The 24,990-nt window shown below is 46.0% G+C and overlaps 1 protein-coding gene across 8 annotated transcripts in view; it reads right to left on the bottom strand.

The window, feature by feature from the left end:
- Ccdc38 (coiled-coil domain containing 38) overlaps window positions 1-24,990 on the bottom strand; it is a 74,467-nt gene that overhangs the window by 32,647 nt on the left and 16,830 nt on the right. For 3 of the 8 annotated variants that reach the window (XM_039080091.2, XM_063264413.1, XM_039080093.2), the window contains exons 4-9: window positions 21,937-21,987; window positions 18,032-18,082; window positions 11,753-11,803; window positions 6,746-6,796; window positions 3,230-3,330; window positions 1,903-2,068 (exon numbers count right to left, since the gene is read on the bottom strand). In XM_039080091.2, coding sequence (XP_038936019.2) covers window positions 1,903-2,068; window positions 3,230-3,330; window positions 6,746-6,796; window positions 11,753-11,803; window positions 18,032-18,082; window positions 21,937-21,987 — 471 coding nt within the window. The remainder of the gene's footprint in view (window positions 1-1,902; window positions 2,069-3,229; window positions 3,331-6,745; window positions 6,797-11,752; window positions 11,804-18,031; window positions 18,083-21,936; window positions 21,988-24,990) is intronic. The other 5 variants (XM_063264410.1, XM_063264409.1, XM_063264412.1 and 2 more) reach the window with 3 other exon arrangements.

The raw sequence follows: 24,990 nt of genomic DNA, 5'->3' as shown, positions 1-24,990 counted from the left end.
TTCTGGACTTATTTAGCTGCAAAGTACTTTCACGTGTAGGCGCTTCTTGACCTGTCAGGCGCAGGAAGTGCTTATGACTCTGACAACCAGGTCACTAAACCAGGCCCGGTTTTGCAATGGTGGACAAGTTTATTTCGCCCCATCGGTTTCCTGATGCTCTATGTCTGAGGCCTATTTTGAACCTCCAAAGCTCCTCCAACCTTAGGAAGTGCCTATATTTCCATACCTCAAACAGTACAGCTAGCTGGGCCTACTGTTTTCACGTTACTCGACGTTGACGACGTCAACACTATTATTTGGCATTGACTTCCTTCCTTCCCAAAGGCAGGAGAAGAAGTAAGACCTTCCTGGGAAACTGTCTTCTTAACTTAAGCTGCTTTCTTCTTTCAATCAAGCCTATGGCAAATCTTACCTGTTGTACTGTAACAGGCCCCAGAGCTTAACATGACTGTCACCGTGTTAGAGGCACCATTCTGACCTTAAAACCCAGCACACAGGCCCTGACACATGCCAAAATGGGAACAAAGACCTAGTTCACAGTTCTAGAAAACTCCACAAATGAAAAGTCCCTAAATGTACTAATCTTGCTTTTTTGACTTCTGTAGTTCTGCGTCTTGCTAACTAACTGAAGTATGCCAACCAGGAGTGAGTGTGTGTGTGTGTGTGTGTGTGTGTGTGTGTGTGTTTTGTTTTTTAAATAAAAGACAAATGGCTGTGAGTGAGACTTTGGGTAAGTTCCCACGTAGCCACTGTCCAGCAATAAAGACTTTCCTTTTGACTTTAAGAATGTCTGTGTTGGCCTAAACTCTCAACAGATGCAGAGGCAGATAGATCTCTGAGTTCCAGGCCAATCTAGTCTGTAGCAATTGTTCCAGGACAGCCAGGGCTACAGAGAAAAAAACCAAAGAAAAAAAAAGGGGGGGGGGCTTCATGTTGTTGTCTCTGGTAGGCTTCTCACAGCAGTAGAGAAGCATTGATTCTCTCTCTTTCAGCACCAGAAAATCTCCCAAACCTACGATGAATGGCAAATATCAAAAACAACGTCTTAAGACTAAGAATAGGGGCTGGAGAGATGGCTTAGTGGTTAACAGCACAGGCTGCTCTTCCAGAGGTCCCGGGTTCCATTCCAGCACCCACATGGGAGCTTATAGCTGCCTGTAACTCCAGCTCCAGGGGACCTGACTCCCACCCACATGTAGGTGAAAGACCAACGTGCATAAAACAATAAATAAATAAATTATATATATAATATGTAATCATATGTCTATATATGTATATAAAATACCAAGTTATCCATATATATATATGAAACATTTATCTATCTATCTATCTATCTATCTATCTATCTATCTTTGTATCATCTGTTTCTATCATCTATCTATCAATCTATCTATCTTTGTATCATCTGTTTCTATCATCTATCTATCTATCTATCTATCTATCTATCTATCTATCTATCTATCTGAATGACTAAGACTAACGTTGACTTACTGTCTTAGGATTTAAGTTGCTGTGAAGAGACACCGTGACCATGGCAACTCTTACAAAAGCTAACATTGAATTGGGCCCAGCTTACACTTTCAGAGATTCAGTCCATTATCATCATGGCAGGGAGCACAGCCCATGGCCCCGTGTAGGCAGACACAGTGGGTGCTGAAGGAGCAGAGTTCTACACCTTGATTACCAGGAAGCCTGGAGGAAGCTGGATTTGTTTCACACTGGGCATAGTTTAAACATTTAAGACTACAAAGCCCGCCCCCGACAGTGACAAACTTCCTCTAAGAAGGCCACACCTTCTCCGGTAAGGCCACGCCTCCAAATAGTAGCGCCACGTGTCTCCGAGCCAAGCATTTGAACACAGGAGTCTGAAGAGGCTGAACCTCTTCAAACCACCACACTCACCTTCTGTCAGTCTGAGGATCAGAGTGGGGTCTAGCCCCAGCTTTTCATAGGAGCTGCTACCTGCCTCCGCAAAAAAAGCCAGCTGGCCAAGGTGTGAGCGACTCTTCATTCGGGACGAAAATGTCGTCTTCTGGTAGATATGCATGCTGTGGGTCTTCATTCTTTCCTGCCCAAGGTGCAAGAGCATGGAAGGGATTTTAATGCAGCAAAGTGTCGTATTGCTATAATAGTCATCTGCAAATAGCAAAGGCCTTTGGCCTTAGGCAGCTCAGGAGCTTACCCTGGGAAGGAATGGACCCAGCATCCTCTCTTTCTCACATGGGAACCAGGATTATGTTTGGAAGTTGGGCCTTCTAAATTATCTCAGAAACAGAGGCAGGAAAATGTCTCCCCAGATTAAATGCAGGGAAAATATGGAATTTCAAAGGTTCATAGCCCACTGGAACCGAAAACTTAATGGAAGGCAGACTTCCATAGAGAGCAGTGAGAGCCCAGTCTTTGGATTGCTTTGCACTTCTCTCAGTTTAATCGTGTGTGAAGCTCAACGAAGCACACAATGCCCAGAGCACAGCCATCCCTAGATGACCACAATCCATGTTTGTAGCTATTTTATTCATCCCGCTGAAGGCCAGGGAGTCCTCTAATCCATTACCTTTGGGAAGAAAGGTTGAATTTCAGTCCCACTGCTAATTTTTTTTTATTCCAAATCACTCTAAAAACAACCCCCTTTCCTCTCCATGTCCTCTTTTCTTCTCTCTCCTCAAAGCACGCATAAACTTGTTTATCCGTAACAGTTTTGGCACACTTTGGGTTATTCTTAAGGACTCAGCTCCTGTCACCACAGAGAAGGCTGTGTCTGTCCTTCCCATTCTTCTCTCATCCACAGAGCAGCCCTCTGCTGTCTCCCTCACATAGCTTTGACTGTAGGACTCGTTGGTCCCGAGGTGTTACCCATGGTAAGACCTACTTTTACTTTGTGCTCGGACAGTGAAGTGCAGCATGCCCCCTGCACAAGCTAGACCCAGTTTCAGAAACGTAGCGATATGAAAACCCCGGGTGTCAGACACACGGAGGACAGTGAACCCTGGCTCTGGAGCCAGTTGGTAATGGCATAGCGGTCTTTTCCCACTAGGGGGCGCGCTCTGAACCCCTGCCCTGTCCTAGGCATGAACACTATCTTCCTAGAATGGCGTCAAACACGGGACAAGGTGCGTCAGTATCTGACACCGTCTCTTAACCCATAAAACTATTGAGCTCTATGGCTGAAAGTACACGGTTCTAACCTTTTTTTTTTGGGGGGGGGGTTCTGATCTTAATAAAGCCTTACCCTTTTCCTTGCAGCAATTTCATTTTCTTTGAAAAGGAAGAGATCTTTGAAAAAGATCTTGTAGGGTCTTTCCTTTTTGAGTTCAGCATCTTTTGCTTCATCTAAAAGAAAAGAAAGGAGAGAGAGAGAGAGAGAGAGAGAGAGAGAGAGAGAGAAGAGAAGAGAAGAGAAGAGAAGAGAAGAGAAGAGAAGAGAAGAAAGAAAGGAAGGCAGGGAGGGAGGAAGTTGTTAGTTCCTTTATTGGTCAGAACTATAAAGCCCCCACCAACTGGAGTAGTTGGTGATGCAGGTGTCTCTGAGAAGGTGGGTTTCAGATGGATCTCGCCCTCCAATTGAACCTGGCAATAAACCTCCTGGATCTCCCGGGTAGGAGCCACATTTCTCTACCCACTCTCTACAGCACAACCCCAGGGCTCAGCAGGTCAGGAGGCACGAACCAGAGCTAAGGGATTCACACTTGAGGTCTATAACACCATCTGGTATCAGAGGTGTTATATGCTGGGGCTACTCTGGAACACACCGGCCGGCTCCTTAGAGGGTTGAGCATAGAGTACCATGCGCAATAGGTAATCGGATGCATTGAAAACTGAGTATAATGTGCCTGGTCCAGGAAAGGGGGTGTCAACCAGGGAGGGTCACGTCTGGTAAGAAGCAGAGAGACTGCGGATGATTCCTTGCGGGCCCTTTGGGGCGTAAAGATGTCAAGAACGCAGATGACGTTGTGGCCCCATGACGCACGGGATAGAGGACAGACAGCGAAGAGGCAAGGCTGGGCTCTGGGGAGTGCAAAGCTGTGGGAAAGCATGACCAACAGGCTCCGACTCAGCAGAGAGAGCTGAGTGGTGCTTAGCTTCATGTGTGGACTTGACTGGGGCTGCGGTTTGCCTAAATTAGACGTTATGTTGGGGGTGTCTGTGAGGGGTTTTCCAGGTCACTTTAGCCTTCAAATTGGTTGAGTTGGTAAAGAAGACTGCCCTTCCCACTATGCGTGGGCATCAGCCAATCCACGGAGAGCTTGAATAAGACAATAGGCTGAGGAGGGAGAAGTAGCCACCTCTCTCTCTCTCTCTCTCTCTCTCTCTCTCTCTCTCTCTCTCTCTCGGGCGCCTTGCTGTTTGAACTGAGTCATTTCGTCTTGGATCGCCACCCATGATGAACAGACTGAGGCTGATCCTGTTAGCTCCCCTGGGCTCAGGCCTGTGTGCTGGGACAGACTCTCTGACACCAGCTTTTCCAAGTCCAGCTTGAGGGTTGCTCTATAATCCCCTGAGCCCTTTTCTCACAGTGTGTAGCCTCTCCACTGGCTATTTTCTGGACTTAGACCTTGACTTTGCCTGAGTCCATCCAGTGTCCCTTACCATAGAACAAGAACGGATCCCAGATATCCAATGAGACCACTGACAGCTTCAGAGGGACATACCCCACCTGCCCTCTCTTCACCTCTAGTCTCCTATAGCTAGTTGCATTTAATGCATTTAATCACTCGTTGCATTTACTGGGGTGTTGTTTTGATTTTGGGGACAGGGCCTTACTATGTAACCCTTAGATGTCCTGGAACTGACCATGTAGATCTACCTAGCCTTGAACTCAGAGATTTGCCTGCAGAAGCACATCCCCACAAGTTGTATTTGAGATGGACCAACCACAAATCCATGATCCTTGAATTAGTTCTGGGAAGACCCTTTTTGAAATATGTTCCTATTTTCAGCTTCTTGCTAGACTGACCTTTAGGGGGCAATATTAATATTGTATCCCTGAATAGCACCTTATACCCACAGTGTATATGAGAATCTACCCTTAGCCTCCTGCCTGACCCTTCTGCAGGCTCTAGGGCAAGATGGACCTTGGGCCTGAGATCTACAGTCTGCCAGTTTGGCACGAGTCATTAGCTGAACCCGAGTTACCCCAAGCTCAGCCATATTTCCCTCTGGGCTCTGAAGATTCGCATCATGGCTGATAAGGAACCTTTCAGAACCATTAGTGTCCCGTAGAGGCTGTGACAGCACAACAGATGCCCTGGCTTGAAGTTCTAGGGATCAGGAGCCTGAAAAGGCCAGTTTAAAAGGGTGTGTTTCTCTGGAGGCTCTAGGTACACTCTGCTTATGTCTTCTGCTGTTAGATTATGCCTACACACCCTGGCTGTAGCCTCTTCATCGATATTCAGCACAAATCCGTCCACTATTTCCATGGCCACATTGGCATACCCATCTAAGATACAACTGCCTCCATTTTGTGCCCATCAGACAATCCAGAATATTCTTCCCAAGTCAAGTTCCTTAAGTTAATCACACTTTAAAAGTCTCTCTTGTGTCAAGTAACATGTTCACAGGTTCCAAGGAAGATGATGTACACATATTTGGGGACTATTACTCTACCTGTGACACACAGACACATTCATTTCTTAGCTTTGCCCCTTTCTGTTTGCCTGGTTCTAATTTATCCATTCAATAAACACCCAGGAAGGGCAATACTCAGGTACTATGCGTTAGTAAACAAAACAGAAACTCTACCCTTACACTGAGCTCAAGTGGCAGAGGCTGAGGAGGGGCGACAGATAATAGAAGTAAACGCAGCAAGTGAACATTTTTATGAGACAAGTGACAAGGTGTGGGGTGAGCAAACTCGAGTGGAGGAATGGATCCGTCCATGAAGTGACAGATCTGTGGAAGATCAGTTCTGAATGTCATAACAGTAAGTGCAAAGGGCATAAGAAGGGCAGAGGGCAGCAGCCACGGGGTCTGAGGTAATGTAAGGCAGTAGTGAGGCAGGTCAGTCAGTGTCTTGCATGCCTTGACTCTTGGTAAGATGGATTCGCAGAAGGCTTCTTTGCAGGTGAACAGGAAGCAAGTAGGAACAGGAGAGCTGGGGTTGAAACCAAAGTGGCCCAGACAATGGGAACAGGGTTGGGGAAGTGGCTGGGCTCTGGCTGGGCTCTTTGAATACTTGGAAGGGAAAGCCAGTGGGATTTCAAAAGGGATTGCTTGTCAGACCTTTCCCAGAAGCACCCAGGATCCTTCCTTTCCTCCCCTCTCCGCCTCCATCTTCCTTCCCCCCTTTCTCCACCTCTGAGAGAATAGAACCATTATGACTTTGAGGCTGATTGTTTTATGCATCCGCCCCTTGCAGTCAAGCTTGCAAATTCTAATCAATTCCAATGAAGAGCCCACCTAGACAGCGCCCATGACCTACCTTAGGTGTTAAAGCTTTGTAAGACTTGGAGCTTCTAGGGATTCTAGAGATTCCCTGTCTTATCATGAAGCAGGAGGAGGGGAGAAAATGGAGGAGAAAGGCTGGCAGATTCACATAGAGCTCAGCTCCTCCTGTCCTTCATCATGAGAGTCACTGGGCTAACCGTTTTAGCCATGAGAAGCTGACTCAATCCAGCTAACAGTAGCAAGGGGATGCACTCCGACCTTTTTATGCTGACAGGAAGCTTCCTCCCTTACCCCTAAAGCTACCACGGTCCCTAATCATACCAGGCACATAGGAAGTCTACATCGACTGGTTGCTTTTTACCTCCAGAACTCCTTGATGTTTGCAACTGGGATGATATTCTGCCTCCTGGTTCTGTCCAAAGAAAAAGAAACACATGTTTCAAAATCCTGTAGACATAAGTGAGTATGGGTAAAGTAAACTATATACCTAGAACAAACCTAAACAAACTGTATATGGGCTGGAGACATGACCCATCCATTGAGAGCTTACATTTACTCTTTCAGAGGACCTGAGGTGGGGTCCCAGCATCTATGCTGGGCAGCTTACAATTGCCTGTAAGTCCAGCTCTGGGGGATCATGAACCCTCTCCTGGCCTCTGTAGGCAGTTTCACTCACATGCACACACATATACACAACACACATATACACAATACACACATACACACACACTCAGACATAAACATATATCTACACATATCCACACATGTACAAACACATATACACACATACAGACTCACACATACACACACGTATGTACATATATATGCACATACACACATAAGGACAAGCACAGTCAGAACACACATAAAGATACATACAAACACACACACACACACACATACACATGCACACACATATAGACATAATTAAAACTAAGAGCTTAGCTTTTAATGGCCAAGTCATCTCTTCAGCCTGAAAAATAAAATAATTTTTTAAAAAAATGAAAAACTTTTATGTATTGCACAAATGTGGCTAAATTCAATAGTCAGTGACTTCCCAACAACTCTCTGGCTTTAAAAACTATGGGCACACAAACACCTGTGCCCTGCAATTTTTGTAATTCTAGGAACTTGCACCCCAGAAAATAATCAATCCCGAGAGCAGAAATGTATGTGCAATAGCGTTCATTCAGTGCCATTTAATAACCCAGGAGCTGACTGTGAGCCACTGCACGCCACAAACGAAACTGCTAGTGCGCTCCTTAGCGTCCTGATGCTGGGCTACTCTTAACCTGTTGCCCACTTACTGTAAGTTATAAAGAAAATAAAAAACCAAAAACCCCAAACCAGGGCTGATGAGACGACTCAAACACCTCTGACCTCCACAGGTGCACACAGGCAGGATCAATAAACCACCAACCAACCAATCAATCACATTATTGCCACAGTGTAGGGACAGAGTGGGCAGAGAAAAGTGCCTGGTTTATGGTCCAGTGTCTGAGCGATTTCAGGGGTCAAGATTAGTTGAGACTGCTGGTCCTCCTACAGGGTCGCCCTCCTCCTCAGCTTTCTCCAGCTTTTCCCTAATTCACTCACAGGAATTTGCAGCTTCTGTCCCTGGTTAGATGCAAATATCTATCTCTTTCAGCTTCTTGTTCGGTAGTTTGGAGGGCAGTCATACCCCTTTTGGTGAGCATTCCATAGCATCAGTAATAGTGTCAGGTGTTGGGGTCTCCCCTTGAACTGGATCCCAATTTGGGCCTCTTGTCACTGGACTTCCTTTTCCTCAGGCTCTTCTCCATTTTTGTCCCTGTAGTTCCTTCACACAGGAGCAATTCTGGGTCAGAGGTTTTGACTGTGGGATGGCGACCCCATCCTTCACTTGATGCCCTGTCTCTCTACTGGAGGTGAGCTCTAGGAGTTCCCTCTCCCCACTGTAGGGCATTCCAGATCCTTTAGTGTAGTTCCTCATGCATGCTGCGGTGACCTCCAAGCAGAAAACAATTTCTGTTGCTACTTCCTAGCTGTAACGTTGCTACCCTTATGAACTGTCGTTATTATCTGTGCTTTCCAGTGGTTTTAGGCAACATCCGTGAAAGACCCCCAATAAGGGGTCAAGACCCACAGGTTGAGAACATCTGGACTAGATGCTGGCTATGAACTAAAAACTCAACTCTTGTTCAAATACCACCAGGGTGGTGGCATTTCTTTAAACAGAGGACATTGTCCAGCTGGCTTCTTGTAGATGGAACTAGCTGGCTCCCTTCTACGTCCTTCTTCCACAGACCAACCTCCTCAGTCATTCAGGAGATAAACACGAAAGGAAAGACAGGCATCTCAGGACTTCCAAAGACTGTAGCATCATTTTGTCATTAATTTTCCTGTATCGATGTGGAAATTTTAAAGATTTCACTAGCCTGTTATTTACCTTCCCTGCTTAGTTGTGTTCTCAAACTTCTTCTTTTCATGCTATCTATCTATCTATCTATCTATCTATCTATCTATCTATCTATCCATCCACCCACTCACAAGTCTGTCCTTCTTTCTGTCTATCTATCTACCCACCCACCCACTCACCCATCCATCCATCCACCATTCACCTATCTATCTATCTATCTATCTATCTATCTATCTATCTATCTATCTATCTATCTATCCATCCATCCATGCATCCACCCACCCATCCATCCATCCATCCATCTATCTATCTATCTATCTATCTATCTATCCATCATTCTATCCATCAATCCATCCATCCCCCCACCCATACATCTATCCACGTATCCATCTATCTATCCACCTATCCATCCATCCAACAATCCACATCTCTCTCTCTCCCTCTCTCTCTCTCTCTCTCCATCCATCCACCTACCTGCCCACCCATCCATTCATCCACATATCTGTCTGTCTGTTTCTGTCACTATCTCTAACAGACACACACACACACACACACACACACACACACACACACACACACACACACACAAATATTCACATTACTGGTGTCCCTGTGCGAGCCCTTCCCAGCAATTCGCTCGGCCACCGCACAGTAGCTACCTCTTCCAACGTGATAGCTCCCATGGCTAAATTTCAACTTTGTTTTGTTTTGAATCCAAAAGCTAGGAGTTGGGGAGGGGGTGATGTAATCATCACGTCCTTTACTCAAAACCTGAAAAGAGGAGTTGAAAAGACTGGCCTCCACAATAAAGTTTATTCTAGTTTTATTCCAGCCCTATTGGTTGGCACTGCCTGGGTCTTGGGCACCTGCTGCTGTGGAGCTCCTGCCCCACCCAGCTCTGCCCAGTCATGCTCCCCCCAGGAGCCACAGCTCGCAGGCTCTACTGTCCTTGCAATCCGCCAGAGGCTAGGACGACCAAGATGAATGGTCACCGCCTCCTGCTGGAGAACGCACAGCAAGTGGTGCTGGTGTGCTCCCTCGGAGAGCTATATCTGACAGGGTCTGAGCTGCGCAGCCTGGCAGTGCTGGAGGGCGCCAGCCTGGTGGTGGGCATGTGAGTAGCCAGTAGCTGGGGACAGGCTGCATGGGGTTCCAGAGCTCGAAGCTCTTTCTCCAACAAAACACCTTTCAGAGCATCTTCCATTATGATCATTGATCATTGATCCCGTTATAGCTTCTAAAGTACTACTGCCTGGTGCGTTTGCTTTACTGCTTCTTGAAGATTCTGCAGATTCTTTTTCTCCATAAAATACCGGATATTGATCCAGGTGTGCAGTCCCAACACTCAAGACACAGAAAGTGAGGTCAGTAGTCTAAGGGCAACCTTGACTGTATGTAGGGTTTGCATGTGAGATCCCGTCTCAAAAAAAAAAAAAAACAAATAAGAACTAAAAAACAAACAAACAAAAAAAAACAAAACTCTTTTTCTTCTGTGTAGTCCTGGCTGTCCTGGACTGGTCTTGTAGACTAGGCTAGCCTCAGATTCACTCACAGAGTTCTACTATCCAAGTGTGGGGATTAAATGCATATACTGCTATGCCCCACTTACAAAAAACTTTTAAATAACACTAACATCGCATCCTTTTTTCCCATTCAAAAAGCATCCCTGGTGTGCATTCTGTAGCCCAGCATAGTGGCTATGTGTTTAATACCAGCACTCTGGAGGCAGGGATAGGCTGTTCAGAGCTATCTTCATCTCCATAATTCCAGGGAAGCCAGGTGAGACCATGTCTTATAACAAATAAACCCCCAGCTGGCCTACAAAACCACTCAAACCCTGCAACGCACAGACTCATTCCTTTCTTAGCTTTGCCCCTTTCACTTTCCCCGGTTCTAATTTATCCATTCAATATCCAGGTACTATGCATTAGTAAACAAAACAGAAACTCTACCCTTACACTGAGCTCAAGTGACAGAGGCTGAGGAGGGGTGACAGATAATAGAAGTAAACACAGCAAGTGAACATTTTTATGAGACAAGTGACAAGGTGTGGGGTGAGCAAACTTGAGTGGAGGGATGGATCCGTCCATGAAGTGACAGATCTGTGGAAGATCAGTTCTGAATGTCATAACAGTAAGTGCAAAGTGCATAAGAAGGGCAGAGGGCAGCAGCCACGGGGTCTGAGGTAATGTAAGGCAGTAGTGAGGCAGGTCAGTCAGTGTCTTGCATGCCTTGACTCTTGGTAAGATGGATTCGCAGAAGGCTTCTTTGCAGGTGAACAGGAAGCAAGTAGGAACAGGAGAGCTGGGGTTGAAACCAAAGTGGCCCAGACAATGGGAGCAGGGTTGGGGAAGTGGCTGGGCTCTGACTGGGCTCTTTGAATACTTGGAAGGGAAAGGCAGCGGGATTTCTAAAGGGATTGCTTGTCAGACCTTTCCCAGAAGCACCCAGGATCCTTCCTTTCCTCCCCTCCCTGCCCCCCTCTCTCCTTTCCTTCTCCCTCTTCTCCATCTCTGAGAGAATAGAACCTTTATTCTACTGAAGCTCATTGCTCATTGTTTTCTACATCTGCCCCTTGCAGTCAAGCTTGCAAATTCTAATCAATTCCAATGAAGAGCCTGCCTAGAGAGCACCCATGACCTACCTTAGGTGTTAAAGCTTTGTCAGATTTGGAGCTGAAAACCAAGAGATTCCCTGTCTTATCATGAAGCAGGAGGAGGAGGGGAGAAAATAGAGGAGGAAGGTTGGTGGATTCACACAGAGCTCAGTTCCTCCTGTCCATCATCTTGACAGTCACTGCGTTAACCATTTTAGCCATGAGAAGCTGAAGCAATCCAGCTAACAGTAGCAAGGGGATGCACTCTGACCTTTCTATGCTGACAGGAAGCTTCCTCCCTTACCCCTAAAGCCACCACCGTCCCTAATCATACCAGGCACACAGGAAGTCTACATTGACTGGTTGCTTTTTACCTGCAGAGCTCCTTGATGTGTGCAACTGGGATGTTATTCTGGCTCCTGGTTCTGTCCAAAGAAAAGGAAACACATGTTTCAAAATCCTGTAGACACAAGTGAGTATGGGCAAAGTAAATTATATACCTAGAACAAACCTAAACAAACTCTATATAAGGGCTGGAGACATTACCCATCCATTGAGAGCTTACACTTGCTTTTTCAAAGGACCTGAGTTGGGGTCCCAGCATCTATGCTGGGCAGCTTACAACTGCCTGTAAGTCCAGCTCTGGGGGATCACGAACCTCTGGGGGATCTTCTGGCCTCTGTAGGCATCTTCACTCGCAGGCATACACATATGCACAAACATACACACACACACACACACATATAATATACACATACACACATATAGACTTACGCATACACACATGTGTGTACACATATATGCACATACACAAATAAAGACAAGCACAGTCAAACACTCACATACATACATACACACATATGTACACATACACACATATACACATATTAAAACTATGAGCTTAGCTTTTAATGGCCAAGTCATCTCTTCAGCCTGAAAAATAAGTTAAATTTTTTAAAAATATTAAAAACTTATATGCATTGCACAAACGTGGCTAAATTCAATAGTCAGTGACTTCCCAACAACTGCTGTGTCTTTAAAAACTATGGGCACATAAACTCCTGTGCCCTGCAATTTTTCTAATTCTAGGAACTTACACCCCAGAAAATAATCAATCCCGAGAGCAGAAATGTATGTGCAATAGCGTTCATTCAGTGCCATTTAATAACCCAGGAGCTGACTGTGAGCCACTGCACGCCACAAACGAAACTGCTAGTGCGCTCCTTAGCGTCCTGATGCTGGGCTACTCTTCACCTGTTGCCCACTTACTGTAAGTTATAAAGAAAATAAAAAACCAAAAACCCCAAACCAGGGCTGATGAGACGACTCAGACACCTCTGACCTCCACAGGTGCACACAGGCAGGATCAATAAACCACCAACCAACCAATCAATCACATTATTTCCACAGTGTAGGGACAGTGTGGGCAGAGAAAACTGCACATGAAGCCTGGGTCTCTGAAGCTGCTGAGCAAGCAGGCTGTGGTAGCCATGGGTTTAGCACAGCCCCTCCCTCTTTGTCCAGGCTCAGGGTGAGGCTGGGTGATGGTGCACTTACCTCAGGTAGGTAGGTAGGTAGATAGATAGATAGATAGATAGATAGATAGATAGATAGATATGTGGATGGATGGATGGATTGATGGATGGATGGGTGGGTGTGTGCCTGGATGGATGGATGGATGGATGGATAGACAGACAGACAGACAGACAGACAGACAGATAGATACACAGACAGATAGATATGTGGATGAATGGATGGATGGGTGGATGGATGGATTGATGGATGGATGAATTGAATGATGGATGGATAGATAGATAGATAGATAGATAGATAGATAGATAGATAGATGATGGAAGGATGGATGGATGGATGGATGGATGGATGGCTAGATAGATAGATGGCTAGATAGATAGATACACAGACAGATAGGTGGATGAATGGATGGATGGGTGGGTGGATGGATTGATGGATGGATGAATTGAATGATGGATGGATGGATAGATAGATAGATGGAAGGATGGATGGATGGAAGGAAGGATGGATAGATAGATGGATGGATGGATGGATAGATAGATAGATAGATAGATAGATAGATAGATAGATAGATACACAGACAGATGGGTGGATGAATGGATGGATGGGTGGGTGGATGAATGGATTGATGGATGGATGAATTGAATGATGGATATAGATAGATAGATAGATAGATAGATAGATAGATAGATAGAGGATGGATGGATGGAAGGATGGATGGATAGATAGACAGACAGACAGAGAATGTGGAAAGAAGAAGTTTGAGAACACAACTCAGCCACAAAGGTAAACATTAGGCTAGTGAAACCTTTCAAAATTCCACATCAATACAGGAAAATTGATGACAAACTGATGCTACAGTCTTTGGAAGTCCTCAGATGCCTGTCTTTCCTTTCGTGTTTATCTCTGAATGACTGAAGAGGTTTGCCTGTGGAAGAAGGAGGTAGAAGGGAGCCAGCTAGCTCCATCTAGAAGAAGGCAGCTGGGCAATGCCCTCTGTTTAAAAAAATGCCATCACCATAGTGGGGTTGGAACAATACTTGAGTTTTTAGTTCATAGCCAGCGTCTAGTGCAGATGTTCTCAACCTGTGGGTCTCGACCCCTTATTGGGGGTCTTTCACAGGGGTTGCCTAAAACCACTGGAAAGCACAGATAATAACGACAGTTCATAAGGGTAGCAACGTTACAGCTAGTAAGTAGCAACAGAAATCATGTTCTGCTTGGAGGTCACTGCAGTATGCATGAGGAACTACACTAAAGGATCTGGAATGCCCTACAGTGGGGAGAGGGAACTGGTGGAACCCACGTCCAGTAGAGAGACAGGGCATCAAGTTGATGGATGGGGTTGCCATCCCACAGTCAAAATCTCTGACCCAGAATTGCTCCTGTGTGAAGGAACTACAGGGACAAAAATGGAGAAGAGCCTGAGGAACAGAATATCCAGTGACAACAGGCCCAATTTGGGATCCAGCTCAAGGGGAGGACCAAGGCCTGACAATATTACTGAGGCTAAGGACCCACAGAAAGGGACCTATCATGACTGCCCTTCAAAAGACCCAACAAGAGGCTGAAAGAGATATTTGCATCCAACCATGGACAGAAGCTGCTGACCCCTGTGAATGAATTAGGGAAAAGCTGGAGGAAGCTGAGGAGGAGGGCAACCCTGAAGGAGGACCAGCAGTCTCAACTAATCTTGACCCCTGAAATCGCTCAGACACTGGACCACAAACCAGGCAGCATACAGAGGCTGATATGAGGTCCCGACACATACACAGCAGAGGACTGCCGGGTCTGGACTCAGTCAGAGAAGAGGCACCTAACCCCTGAGAGACTTGGGGCCCCAGGGAATGGGAAGGTCTGATAGAGTGAGGACATCCTGCTGGAGATGGGGATGGGAGGTGTGGGATGTGGAACAGTCAAAGGGTGGACTGGGAGGAGGAATAAAGTCTGGATTGTAAAAAAAAAAATAAAGTAAAGATTAAGGGTAAATTATAAAAAAGACTTTTAAAAAAGAGTCTCAGCTTTAGGAAGGTTGAGAACCACTGTTCTAGCAGCCAATCTTCCCTGACCACAATGCCTTTCCCACTTTTCTCCCTGCCTCCACCCTCCCTTCAAACACTAGGAGGGAACTGGGAACTGTGACCTTCAAAGGTGTGGGTGCATCTGAGTCAGCAGTTTGTTGTTCACCCACAAGCCAGGCACCCCTGGGTCCTTGGCCTGCTCCATGGCCCTCCTCTTTTATTAGGTCAGAAGCGGCTCAGAAGGGTGAGGAAACACCTGTCTGCTTGACCTCTTTCTACCCTGCTGATGTCAGGCTTGCTGCTTTGTGTGGACTTTTCTGTTGATGTTTCTGATAGCCTCTGTAGTAAACTGAAGGAAGAGCGAAAAACTTAACTGAGGGTCAAGGGTCAAGTGGACAGGGAGACAGACAGGAGGGGTCCTCATGTGAGTCTGGTGCTGTGAGTGGAAAGCCAGTGCTGGGTGAAGTGTCTGTAGAGGGTGTTTGATTCCCTGCACTGAAGCTGGGGTTATAGGCACTTGTGAGCGACCTAATGTGGGTTCTGGGAACTGCCCTTGGCTCTTTGGAAGAACAGCAAGGACCTTTAACAGCTGAGCCTCACTAAGGCTCAAGTCTTTGGTCTTAAAGCTTCCTATGTCTACAAACCCTCTGTTTGCAAGCGACTCTCAGTCAGTGCCTCCTCAGACCGTCAGTGGGCTGTGTTCAGGGCACCCCCTGATATAACTACTCATGAAAAAGAAGTATAACTTCTTTTTGTGCTTCCTTGGAACATGTAAACCATAAGCACAGTGTGTGGTGCATTCTACACAGGCAGGGCAGAACCTTTGCTGTGGCCTGACGTCTGTTCCCTAAGCTGCGTGACAATAAAGGAGAGGAACATTAAAATGACCTAAGGACAGTGACCATGTCACTGTTCCTTGACGTGTGAGTTGTGACTTATGTTTGATCTGAAAGTCAAACAAATCCACAAAATGCAAACGAAGGTGAAGAAAACTGTGCCCGGGGGAAGTTTTAAATAGATTTCCTGAGGGCAGGTCAGTGAAGAGATCACAGAAGGAGAAGCAAGAGGCATCTGTTGAATGCCAATTGAACCCACCCTCTGGGGAGCCACAGCTTGCAGGCTCTAGGACGGCCATGATAAGTGGCCACCGCCTCCTGCTGGAGAACACAGAGCAAGTGGTGCTGGTGTGTGCCCACCGAGAGCTATGTCTGACAGGTTCACACTATGCAGCGTGGCGGTGCTGGAGGGTGCCAGCCTGGTGGTGGGCACGTGAGTAGTCAGTAGCTGGGGACAGGCTGGATGGGGTTCCAGAGCTAGAAGCTCTTTCTCCAACAAAACACCTTTCAAAGCATCTTCCATTATGATCATTGATCATTGATCCCGTTATAGCTTCTAAAGTACTACTGCCTGGTGGGTTTGCTTTACTGCTTCTTGAAGATTCTGCAGACTCCTTTTCTCCGTAAAATATCGGATATTAATCCAGGTGTGCAGTCCCAACACTCAAGATGCAGAAGGTGAGGTCAGTAGTCTAAGGCCAACCTTGACTGTATGTAGGGTTTGCATGTGAGATCCCTTCTCAAAAAAACAAATAAGAACTAAATATATATATATATATATATATACAAAAAAACCCCGTTTTCTCTGTGTAGTCCTGACTGTCCTGGACTGGTCTTGTTGACTAGGCTAGCCTCAGATTCACTCACAGAGTTCTGCTTTCCAAGTGTGGGCATTAAAGGCACATACTGCTATGCCCTACTTAAAAAAACTCATTTAAATAACACTAACATCGCATCCTTTTTTTTTCCCCTTCATAAAGCATCCATGGTGTGCATTCTGTAGCCCAGCATAGTGGCCATGTCATTAATACCATCACTCTGGAGGCAGGGATAGCCTGTCCATAATTCCAGGACAGCAAGTGAGTTCATGTCTTATAACAAACAACCCAGAGCTGGCCTACAAAATCACTCAAACCCTGCAACGCACAGACTCATTCCTTCCTTAGCTTTGCCCCTTTCACTTTCCCCGGTTCTAATTTATCCATTCAATATCCAGGTACTATGCATTAGTAAACAAAACAGAAACTCTACCCTTACACTGAGCTCAAGTGGCAGAGGCTGAGGAGGGGCAACAGATGATAGGAGTAAACACAGCAAGTGAACATTTTTATGAGACAACTGACAAGGTGTGGGGTGAGCAAACTCGAGTGGAGGGATGGATCCGTCCATGAAGTGACAGATCTGTGGAAGATCAGTTCTGAATGTCATAACAGTAAGTGCAAAGGCCCTGAGACAGGTCAGAGGGCAGTACCCACAGGGTCTGGGGTGGGGTAAGGCAGTAGGGAGGCAGGTCAGTCAGTGTCTTGCATGCCTTGACTCTTGGTAAGATGGATTCGCAGAAGGCTTCTTTGCAGGTGAACAGGAAGCAAGTAGGAACAGGAGAGCTGGGGTTGAAACCAAAGTGGCCCAGACAATGGGAGCAGGGTTGGGGAAGTGGCTGGGCTCTGGCTGGGCTCTTTGAATACTTGGAAGGGAAAGCCAGTGGGATTTCAAAAGGGATTGCTTGTCAGACCTTTCCCAGAAGCACCCAGGATCCTTCCTTTCCTCCCCTCCCTGCCCCCCTCTCTCCTTTCCTTCTCCCTCTTCTCCATCTCTGAGAGAATAGAACCTTTATTCTACTGAAGCTCATTGTTTTCTACATCTGCCCCTTGCAGTCAAGCTTGCAAATTCTAATCAATTCCAATGAAGAGCCTGCCTAGAGAGCACCCATGACCTACCTTAGGTGTTAAAGCTTTGTCAGATTTGGAGCTGAAAACCAAGAGATTCCCTATCTTATCATGAAGCAGGAGGAGGAGGGGAGAAAATAGAGGAGGAAGGTTGGTGGATTCACACAGAGCTCAGTTCCTCCTGTCCATCATCTTGACAGTCACTGGGTTAACCATTTTACCCATGAGAAGCTGAAGCAATCCAGCTAACTGTAGCAAGGGGATGCACTCTGACCTTTCTATGCTGACAGGAAGCTTCCTCCCTTACCCCTAAAGCCACCATGGTCCCTAATCATACCAGGCACATAGGAAGTCTACATTGACTGGTTGCTTTTTACCTGCAGAGCTCCTTGACGAGTGCAACTGGTATGTTATTCTGGCTCCTGGTTCTGTCCAAAGAAAAGGAAATACATGTTTCAAAATCCCGTAGACACAAGTGAGTATGGGTAAACCATATACCTAGAACAAACCTAAACAAATTGTATATGGGCTGGAGACATTACCCATCCATTGAGAGCTTAGACTTCTGCTCTTTCAGAGTACCTGAGGTGGGGTCCCAGCATCTATGTTGGGTAGCTTACAACTGCCTGGAAGTCCAGCTCTGGGGGATCATGAACCCTCTCCTGGCCTCTGTAGGCAGCTTCATTCACATACACACACACACATATACATACACACACACTCAGACACATACATATATCTACACACATTCATATACATACAAACACATACACACATACATACAAATAGACTCACACATACACACATGTATGTACACATATACACACACACATAAAGACAAGCACAGTCAGAACATATATACATACACAAACACACAGTCACACACACACACAGATACACATACACACATATACACATAATTAAAACTATGAGCCTAGCCTTTAATGACCAAGTCAACTCTTCAGCCTGAAAAATAAGATACTTTTTTTAAAAAAGGAAAAAACTTGTATATATTGCACAAACGTGGCTAAATTCAATAGTCAGGGACTTCCCAACAACTGCTATGGCTTTAAAACTATGGGCACAAAAACTCCTGTGCCCAGCAATTTCTGTAATTCTAGGAACTTACACCCCAGAAAATAATCAATCCCGAGAGCAGAAATGTATGTGCAATAGCTTTCATTCAGTGCCATTTGATAACCCAGGAGCTGACTGTGAGCCACTGCACGCCACAAACGAAACTGCTAGTGCGCTCCTTAGCGTCCTGATGCTGGGCTACTCTTCACCTATTGCCCACTTACTGTAAGTTATAAAGAAAATAAAAAACCAAAAACCCCAAACCAGGGCTGATGAGACGACTCAGACACCTCTGACCTCCACAGGTGCACACAGGCAGGATCAATAAACCACCAACTAACCAATCAATCACATTATTGCCACAGTGTAGGGACAGAGTGGGCAGAGAAAACTGCACGTGAAGCCTGGGTCTCTGAAGCTGCTGAGCAAGCAGGCTGTGGTAGCCATGGGTTTGGCACAGCCCCTCCCTCTTTGTCCAGGCTCAGGGTGAGGCTGGGTGATGATGCACTTACTTCAGCTGTAACACTCACAGAGTCAAAGACTTGCCTAGATGGAGAGAGACAGGGAGGAATCAGAGAGAGAGAGAGAGAGAGAGAGAGAGAGAGAGAGAGAGAGAGAGAGAAAGATACGTGGATGGATGGATGGATGGATGGATGGATGGATGGATGGATGAGTGGGTAAGTAAAAAGGACAGATTTGTGGGTGGGTGGATGGATAGATAGATAGATAGATAGATAGATAGATAGATAGATAGACAGACAGACAGATAGATAGTGTGAAAAGAAGAAGTTTGAGAACACAACTCAGCCGCGAATGTAACTATTAGTCTAGTGAAGTCTTTCAAAATTCCACATTGATACAGGAAAGTTGATGACACACTGATGCTAGTCTTTGGAAGTCCTGAGATGTCTGTCTTTCCTTTCATGTTTATTTCCTGAATGACTGAGGAGGTTGGTCTGTGGAAGAGATAGAAGGGAGCCAGCTAGTTCCATCTAGAAGAAAGCAGCTGGAGAATGTCCTCTGTTTAAGAAAACGCCACCACCGTGGTGGTGTTTAAACAATAGTTGGGATTGTAGTTCATAGCCAGCGTCTAGTGCAGATGTTCTCAGCCTGTGGGTCTGGACTCCTTGTTGTGGGTCGAATGACTCTTTCACAGGGGTTGCCTAAAACCATTGGAAAGCACAGATAATAACGACAGTTCATAAGGGTAGCAACGTTACAGCTAGGAAGTAGCAACAGAAATCATTTTCTGCTTGGAGGTCACCGCAGCATGCATGAGGAACTAAAGGATCTGGAATGCCCTACAGTGGGGAGAGGGAACCAGGGAATGGGAAAGTCTAATGTAGTGGGGACATCATGGTGGAGATGGGGATGGGAGGTGTGGGATGTGGAACAGTCAGAGAGTGGACCAGGAGGGGAAATAAAGTCTGGACTGTAAAAACATAACAAGGGTGGAGTGGTGGTATATATCTTTAGTCCCAGCACTGATGTGCAGTGTGTGTGTGTGTGTGTGTGTGTGTGTGTGTGTGTGTGTGTGTGTGTGTGCCTGTGAGGGAGTGGGAGGTAGAGACAGGAACAGAGCAAGAGACACGATGGCCAGAGTCAGAGTCACGTCGATCTCTGAATTAAAACGCTATCCTGGTCTATATAAAGAGTTCCAGAGCAGCCACAGCTACATAGTGAGACTTGTCTCATCAAGAGGAGAAAGATAAGAGTGGAAGCCCTCAAAACACATATATGCAAGTAACATTATACAGACTGAGCAGGCTGTATTTATATATTTAGGGACACACACACACACACACACATCAGCTATATGTAACAAGGTAGAAATGGTCTTTAATTTGAAAGAGAAGAAGGGAGGTTTAGGAGGAAAGTGGGAAATGATGTCATTGCAATCTCAAAAAAATAATTTAAAAAAATAATAAGAAGAAAAGAATCTAAACAAATCCTGGTGCCTGCCAGCCTTCTTTAAACCATCTGGATGCTGTCTACATCCTTGAGTGTAGCAGTGTGCACGGAAGTCATCACACTCCCGAGGATTGTGTGTGTGTGGTGGGCACCGAGGTGAAATCCAGTTTTACCTCAAGGAGTTTGCATCGCTGTTGAGACCTATCCTTCACGACGGCTGTAGGGACAAAGCAGACAGACGCACCAAAGCGATATTCTGCGTCTCACCTTCAGCCTTTCCTGCCCCAGGTCCCCTTCATCCTGGGAACCACCTGATATCAGACCTGAGAGCCGATTTTGCCAACTGAACAGTATGTGGCACCCGCAGCCTTGCTGGGAGGGTTGCGCGGATACTGTGAGCCCTCTGCCCCCGTGCCTGCCCTGTTGCCTTGCCAGGTCCCAGGGCATACTCTTTCTGTCACTGTCTCTATCACACACACTTACACACCACACAGATACCATGCAGCACCACACACACACACACACACACACACACACACACACACACACACACACACAAATATTCACATCACTGGTGTCTCTGTGCGAGCCCTTCCCAGCAATTCGCTCGGCCACCGCACAGCAGCTACCTCTTCCAACCTGATCACTCCCGTGGCTAAATTTCAACTTTCTTTTGTTTTGGAGTTGGGGAGGGGGTGATGTAATCATCATGTCCTTTACTCAAAACCTGAATAGGGGACTTGAAAAGACTAGGGTCCACAATAAAGGTTATTCTAATTTTATTCCAGCCCTATTGGTTGGCACTGCCTGGGTCTTGGTCATCTGCTGCTGTGGAGCTCCTGCCCCGCCCAGCTCTGTCCAGTCATGCTCCGCCCAGGAGCCACAGCTTGCAGGCTCTACTGTGCTCAGCAGCTAGGAGGACCATGATGAGAGTCTACCGCCTCCTGCTGGAGAATGCACAGCAAGTGCTGCTGGTGTGCTCCCAGGGCGAGCTATATCTGACAGGGCCAAGGTGCACAGTCTGGCAGTGCTGGAGGGTGCCAGCCTGGTGGTTGTCACCTGAGTAGTCAATAGCTGGGGACAGGTTACATGGGGTTCCAGAGAGCTGTCCTTCATCATGACAGTCACTGGGTTAACCGTTTTAGCCATGAAAAGCTGAAGCAATCCAGTTGCAAGGCGATGCACTCCACCCTTTTTATGCTGACAGGAAGCTTCCTCCCTCACCCCTAAAGCCACCACGGTCCCTAATCATACCAGGCACATAGGGAGTCTACATCAATTGGTTGCTTTTTACCTGCAGAGCTCCTTGCTGAGTGCACCTGGGATGGTATTCTGCCTCCTGGTTCTGTCCAAAGAAAAGGAAACACATGTTTCAAAGTCCTGTAGTCACAAGTGAGTATGCGCAAAGTAAACTATATTCCTTGAATAAATGTAAACAAACTGTATATAAGGGCTGAAGATATGACCCTTCCATTAAGAGCTTAGACTTCTGCTCTTTCAGAGGACCTGAGTTGGGGTCCCAGCATCTATGTTGGGCAGCTTACAACTGCCTGGAAGTCCAGCTCTAGGGGATCATGAACCATCTCCTGGCCTCTGTAGGCAGCTTCATTCACATGTACTCACACATTTATACACACATATATACAACACACATATACACACACACACTCAGACAAATACATATATCTACACATAGCCACACACATACAAACATATATACACATACACACAAATACATATACACACATACACACATACATACTGACACATACATACATGTATGTACACATAAACGCACATACACACATAAAGACAAGAACAGTCAGACACCCACATACATACACATACAAATACACAGTGACAAACACACGCATACACATACACATACACATATATACACATAATTAAAACTATGAGCCTAGCCTTTAATGGCCAAGTCATCTCTTCAACTTGAAAAATAACATAAACTTTTTAAAAAATTAAAAAACTTGTATGTGTTGCACCAACGTGGCTAAATTCAATAGTCAGTGACTTCCCAACAACTCCTGTGGCTTTAAAAACTATGGGCACACATACTCCTGTGCCCAGCAATTTTTCTAATTCTAGGAACTTACACCCCAGAAAATAATCAATCCCGAGAGCAGAAATGTATGTGCAATAGCTTTCATTCAGTGCCATTTGATAACCCAGGAGCTGACTGTGAGCCACTGCATGCCACAAACGAAACTGCTAGTGCGCTCCTTAGCGTCCTGATGCTGGGCTACTCTTAACCTGTTGCCCACTTACTGTAAGTTATAAAGAAAATAAAAAACCAAAAACCCCAAACCAGGGCTGATGAGACGACTCAAACACCTCTGACCTCCACAGGTGCACACAGGCAGGATCAATAAACCACCAACCAACCAATCAATCACATTATTGCCACAGTGTAGGGACAGAGTGGGCAGAGAAAACTGCACGTGAAGCCTGGGTCTCTGAAGCTGCTGAGCAAGCAAGCTGTGGTAGCCATGGGTTTGGCACAGCCCCTCCCTCTTTGTCCAGGCTCAGGGTGAGGCTGGGTGATGGTGCACTTACCTCAGGTAGGTAGGTAGATGGACAGACAGACAGATAGATAGATAGATAGATATGGGGTTGGATGGATGGATAGATAGATAGATGGATAGATAGATAGATAGATAGATAGATGGATGGTTGGATAGATGGATGGATGGATGGATGGATGGATGGATGGATAGGAAATTAGACAGACAGAGAGATAGATAAATAGATCGATAGGTAGATAGACAGACAGGCAGACAGATAGATATGTGGGTGGGTGGGTGGGTGGATGGATGGTTGGGTGGGTGGATGGGTGAGTAGATAGGTATGTGGATAGATAGATAGATAGATAGATAGATAGATAGATAGATAGATAGATAGATAGACAGATAACATGAAAAGAAGAAGTTTGAGAATACAACTCAGCTGGGAAGGTAAATAACAGGCTAACGAAATCTTTAAAAATTCCACATTAGGGGCTGGGGATTTAGCTCAGTGGTAGAGCGCTTACCTAGGAAGCGCAAGGCCCTGGGTTCGGTCCCCAGCTCCGAAAAAAAGAACCAAAAAAAAAAAAAAATTCCACATTAATACAGGAAAATTGATGACGAACTGATGCTAAAGTCTTTGGAAGTCTTGAGATGCCTGTCTTTCCTTTCGTGTTTATTTCCTGAATGACTGAGGAGGTTGGTCTGTGGAAGAAGGAGGTAGAAGGGAGCCAGCTAGCTCCATCTAGAAGAAGGCAGCTGGGCAATGTCCTCTGTTTAAGAAAATGCCACCACCATGGTGGTGTTTGAACAATAGTTAGGATTTTAGTTCATAGCCAGCGTCTAGTGCAGATGTCTTGACCCCTTGTTGGGGGTCGAATGACTCTTTCACAGGGGTTGCCTAAAACCACTGGAAAGCACAGATAATAACGACAGTTCATAAGGGTAGAAATGTTACAGCTAGTAGGTAGCAACAGAAATCGTTTTCTGCTTGGAGGTCACTGCAGTATGCATGAGGAACTACACTAAAGGATCTGGAATGCCCTACAGTGGGGAGAGGGAACTGGTGGAACCCACGTCCAGTAGAGAGACAGGGCATCAAGTTGATGGATGGGGTTGCCATCCCACAGTCAAAATCTCTGACCCAGAATTGCTCCTGTGTGAAGGAACTACAGGGACAAAAATGGAGAGAAGAGCCTGAGGAACAGAATATCCAGTGACAAGAGGCCCAATTTGGGATCCAGCTCAAGGGGAGGCCCAAAGGCCTGACACTATTACTGAGGCTAGAGAGCACCCACAAAAAGGGACCTATCATGACTGCCCTTCAAAAGACCCAACAAGAGGCTGAAAGAGATATTTGCATCCAACCATGGACAGAAGCTGCTGACCCCTGTGAATGAATTAGGGAAAAGCTGGAGGAAGCTGAGGAGGAGGGCAACCCTGAAGGAGGACCAGCAGTCTCAACTAATCTTGACCCCTGAAATCGCTCAGACACTGGACCACAAACCAGGCAGCATACAGCAGCTGATATGAGGTCCTGACACATACACAGCAGAGGACTGCCGGGTCTGGACTCAGTCAGAGAAGAGGCACCTAACCCCTGAGAGACTTGGGGCCCCAGGGAATGGGAAGGTCTGATAGAGTGAGGACATCCTGCTGGAGATGGGGATGGGAGGTGTGGGATGTGGAACAGTCAAAGGGTGGACTGGGAGGAGGAATAAAGTCTGGATTGTAAAAAAAAAAATAAAGTAAAGATTAAGGGTAAATTATAAAAAAGACTTTTAAAAAAGAGTCTCAGCTTTAGGAAGGTTGAGAACCACTGTTCT

Source organism: Rattus norvegicus, chromosome 7 (genome assembly GCF_036323735.1).
Source record: "Rattus norvegicus strain BN/NHsdMcwi chromosome 7, GRCr8, whole genome shotgun sequence".
In the NCBI taxonomy this organism is placed as follows: Eukaryota; Metazoa; Chordata; class Mammalia; order Rodentia; family Muridae; genus Rattus; species Rattus norvegicus.
The sequence above is the reverse complement of the archived record's forward strand: the minus strand, read 5'-3'. Positions and strand labels throughout refer to the sequence as shown.